Source organism: Mus pahari, chromosome X (assembly GCF_900095145.1).
Source record: "Mus pahari chromosome X, PAHARI_EIJ_v1.1, whole genome shotgun sequence".
Taxonomy (NCBI): domain Eukaryota; kingdom Metazoa; phylum Chordata; class Mammalia; order Rodentia; family Muridae; genus Mus; species Mus pahari.
In genome coordinates this window covers 113,553,159-113,557,627 of record NC_034613.1, presented here as the reverse complement: position 1 = coordinate 113,557,627, position 4,469 = coordinate 113,553,159, and the positions used below count along the sequence as shown (strand labels likewise).

Below are 4,469 nucleotides of genomic sequence, written 5' to 3'. Positions count from 1 at the left end.
AATAAAAGAACCTCTGGTGGAATCACCATGCCTGACCTTAAGCTGTACTACGGAGCAATTGTGATAAAAACTTCATGGTACTGGTACATTATCCAGTATATGTAAGGAACTCAAGACATTAAATACAAAAGAAAAGCAACAAATACAAAAACACAAACCAATAAATAGCAAAGGAACTAAACCGACGCTTTAAAAATGAACACATCAAAATGACTGGCCAATAAATACTTGAAAAGAGCACACACACAAAGAAACAGCAAATGTTGGAAAGGATGTAGGGGAAAATGAACCCAAACCCTTATATACTGTTGGTGGACATGTAAATTAGTACAGCCTACAACACAGAATTTAGTACGTAGATTCATCAAAAATTCAAAATATAACTATCATGTGAGCCAGCTATATAGTTTGGGGTAAACACCCCTTAAATTTAGATCACTTTATTATGGTTTTACCTGTATGTTTATGTTTACTGCTATTCATAATTTTCAAGTGTTAGAATCAGCCCATAAACAGATGGATGCATAAAGAATGATAATAAAATATAGAATTTTATTCATTCTTTTTCTTCACTTTAAAAAAAGTAAAATTACCTTTTTCATATAAAAAAGATGTACAGAAACAGAGAGATCATGTTGCACAAGATAACAGCCTGAGAGGCAAGTATCTTGTGTTTATGTGTTTATTTGCATATATGGAATTTAGGAGAGAACAGGGATGTGGAAGGAAAAGGGGGAGGGCTGGTGTAGTAGCTCAGTGGCACTTGCCTGGCATGTGCAAGGCCCTGGTTTACTCCCTATCACTGCAAAAATAGGAAAGGAGTTATTTTAAAATATCTAGGATAGAGCTAGGATAGAGCAAGATGGTTCAGCAGGTAGAAGCACTTGCTGCCAAGTCCAATGACCTGAATTTGATCCCAGAACCCACCCAATGGTGCAAGACCACCAGTTCTTACCAGTTATCATCTGACCATATGAGCACCATGGTACACATGCAACTCAACCATTACGTAAATGTAAAATTAAAAAACACATCACAGTATCTAGGATATATAAGGAACTGCAAAAATTAAATACCCAAAATGAAATCATCCAATCAATAAGGACCAATGCATTGAATAGGTAATTCTCAAAAGAAGAAATACAAATAGACAATCAATATTTGATAAAGTGTTCAACATCCTTGGCCATCAGGAAAACACAAATTAAGACTGCACCGAGATTCCATGTCACCTCATTCCAAATGGCTGCCACCAAGGAGACAAACGTTGCAGAGAAACCCTTTGAACTGCTGCTAGGCAGATGAAGTAGTGTGGTCACTACAGAAATCAGTAAGGATGTATCTGAAAACACCAAAACCAGCAATGCCATCTCATTTACTATCATCCTCTTGGATCTATACCTGAAAGCCTAAGTCAACAGATCATAGAGATCCTTACACATCTATGGTTACCTTTGTATTATTTAAAATGGCCAGGATATGGAATCAACCTAGATGCCCATCAAGAGATAAGTGGATAAAAATGTGGTACATACACATGAAATGAAATTTTATTCAGTCATTATAAAATGAAATATATTTTAATGAAATGAGATCATGGAATAATAAAATGAAGTCATAATGTTTACAGGAAAATGAATGTGACTGGAGATCATTAAGTGAAATCATCCATACTCAGACAAATATCTCATTTTCTCTTATAGGCAGAAAACAGATTTAAATTTGTATATACAAGGGCTGGAAAGATGGTTCAGCAATTAAGAGCACTTGCAGAGTACCTCAGTTCAGTTTCCAGAACTCACATTGTGACTAACAACTGTCTGGAACTTCAGCTCCAGGGAATCTGGCAGGCGCCCGACAATCACGTGGTGTACACACATGCAAGCAAAACACTAATATACACATAAAATAAGTAAAAGAAAATTAAAATTGCATACATGCATTTTGTGTTTGGATATGCATTGGGAGTCATTAAAGTGGAAAGGGATAGAAGAGATCTTAAGAGAGGAGAACAAAGGGTAATGGAGTATATGAACTTATGGAGGGAGAGACTATATTGGGCCAAAGAAGGGAGCCAATGAGGGGTATGGGGGAAGTCAGAGTGGAATGAGCTAATGGAAACAATGCGTAGTGACACACACTTATGGAAATGTCAATATGCTAGCCTAAAATTTATTTTTTTAAAAGTCTAATAAAACTTACATTCTGCTCTGAAAAAAGTAAAGGGGGAAAAACAGGAGAGGTGAGATAGGTGAGAAGCATACTGGAGAGGGAGAATATGATCGGTGTGGAGAAACTCACATTCAAACTGTTAGAATGCAACCCATTACATCATGGACAATTACTATGTTACCAAAATAAATTTTCACTTAACACTTTCTGGAGTATTACACTTCTAAAGAAGCTGCTACTACAATCTCTTCTCCTACCCAAGTCTATTTCATCAGATATTTTTGCTAGAGCACTAGTTATCTAATATTTATAGCTAATTGTCTTTTTTTAAAAGAAAACTTTTGAGCAGTTTTCAGTGGTGGTGGCGCATGCCTGTAATCCCAGCACTCGGGAGGCAGAGGCAGGTGGATTTCTGAGTTTGAGGCCAGCCTGGTCTACAGAGTGAGTTCCAGGACAGCCAGGGCTACACAGAGAAACCCTGTGTCAAAAAAAAAAAAAAAAAAGAAAGAAAAGAAAGAAAGAAAAAAAGAGAGAGAATAAAAAATAGGAACAAGGAAAGTAAAGAGAAGGGTTGATACACTGCAATAAGGTCAGTATTTTCATTTTAGGACTATTTGTGTATTATTGTGTGTCTGTGTGCATATGAATGCAGGTACCCTAGAGACCAGAGGTATCAGAATCCACCATGGAGCTGGGGTTAGAGAAAGTTGTGCCCAACCTGATGTGGATGCTGAAATGTCGTTTGCAAAACCTATCTTTGCTCTTAATTTGTAAGCCATCTCCCCAGCCCCGGGTTTAGTACTTTAGAGGTAGATCGCAAATTAGGTTTTGAGAGTTCTAGCAGCCACCATAAAGTATATTGGTGGATTCCAAAACGCGTCAAAAGTTTCTTTAGAAAGTTTAAAGATCTGAAACGCAGCTTCATTGAACATAAAAAGCCAAGTGTATTTCTTGAGGAAGTGATTGCACGGGTCTCAGAAAAAGCGCACCCTTTAAAATTAAGCATCGATTAGTGTTTAAGCAGTTGAGGGTTTATAAAATCTTCGTGAGGCAACATGTCTCATTAGAGCTACTGTCTCTTTAAGGGGAACTATTTTGCATAACCCTCGAGCTTTCTGGAACCCTCTTATACCACGTGACAGAATTCACCGCCATTTTAGCCCCCACCGGCCTCGCCCCGGGTTAGTGTGCGGCATGGAGCGCGAGGAGGAGGCTCGCGTTGAGGGAGCTCCGCCAGAGGGACCTGTGGCGGAGGCCCGAGCCCCCGATATTCCTGAAGCCCCCGCCGCAGATGTTTCCACAGCCGAAGCAGGGGGCTCCAAAGAGCCCCAGGGTGCCGTCGGCCTCGGTCCCAAAGGCGCCGGCGACGCGGGTGACACCAGAGGGGCTCGAGGGCCGCGGGCTCGCGGCAGGGCCAAGCCCCGGGGGCCCCGTCAGGGCCAGGGCCCCGGCCGTGGCAGGACCCTCGAGAGGGCCATGGGATGTGAGTGGCTTTTGAACTTCTTCCTTCCCCGGGGGACTTGGGGGTGTCGAAAGGTCCTGTGAGGTGGGACAGCTAGGGGACAAGCTAGGGCAGCGGCCACTGACTGGAAGCCATGGCCGACCGTGCTGACAAAGGCCTGGACCCGACCTCGGGCCTGAGGCGGCGGGCGGAGCCGGGAGGGGGACACGGGGTGGGGGGGTGGGTGAGGTGACGGGGACGGTGGCACCCCCACAGCCCCGCCGGGGGAAGTTTGGGGCCTCGGCCGGGTGGCACGTTTGTCCCCCTGGGAGCCTCGAGCGCTCGACAGGTCCTCTGAGGCGGGGCCGCGGCCGCGAAGGGGCGGGCGGGCGGGCGGCCCCCGTCATGGCCGCAAGGGTCGGCCTTGCTGAGGCGGCGCTGCCGTGGTCAGGGCGTCAGGGGCCCGTGAGGCAGCAGGGGGTGTGGGGATGAGGGGGACAGGGACGCGCGGGGACAGGGGACAGATGAGGTGACGAGGATGGATGAGGTGACGGGGACGGATGAGGTGACGGGGACCATGGCACAGCTGCAGCCTCGCTGGGGGGCGGTTTGAGGCCTGGTGGCTGCTTGAGGCCTGGTGGCCACTTGAGGCCTGGTGGCGGTTTGAGGCCTGGTGACCGCTTGAGGCCTGGTGACCGCTTGAGGCCTGGTGACCGCTTGAGGCCTGGTGACCGCTTGAGGCCTGGTGGCGGTTTGAGGCCTGGTGGCCGCTTGAGGCCTGGTGACCGCTTGAGGCCTGGTGGCGGTTTGAGGCCTGGTGGCCGCTTGAGGCCTGGTGACCGCTTGAGGCCTGGTG

The 4,469-nt window shown here is 46.0% G+C and overlaps 1 protein-coding gene across 2 annotated transcripts in view; it reads left to right on the top strand.

Moving 5' to 3' along the window:
* The first annotated feature begins 3,361 nt into the window (after positions 1-3,361).
* The window catches only part of Taf7l (TATA-box binding protein associated factor 7 like), an 18,907-nt gene continuing 17,799 nt past the window's right edge, over positions 3,362-4,469 (top strand). The window contains exon 1 of one of the 2 annotated variants that reach the window (XM_021188511.1): positions 3,362-3,655. In XM_021188511.1, the coding sequence (XP_021044170.1) occupies positions 3,367-3,655 (289 nt within the window). In that variant the 5' untranslated portion in view covers positions 3,362-3,366. The remainder of the gene's footprint in view (positions 3,656-4,469) is intronic. The other variant, XM_021188512.1, reaches the window with a different exon arrangement.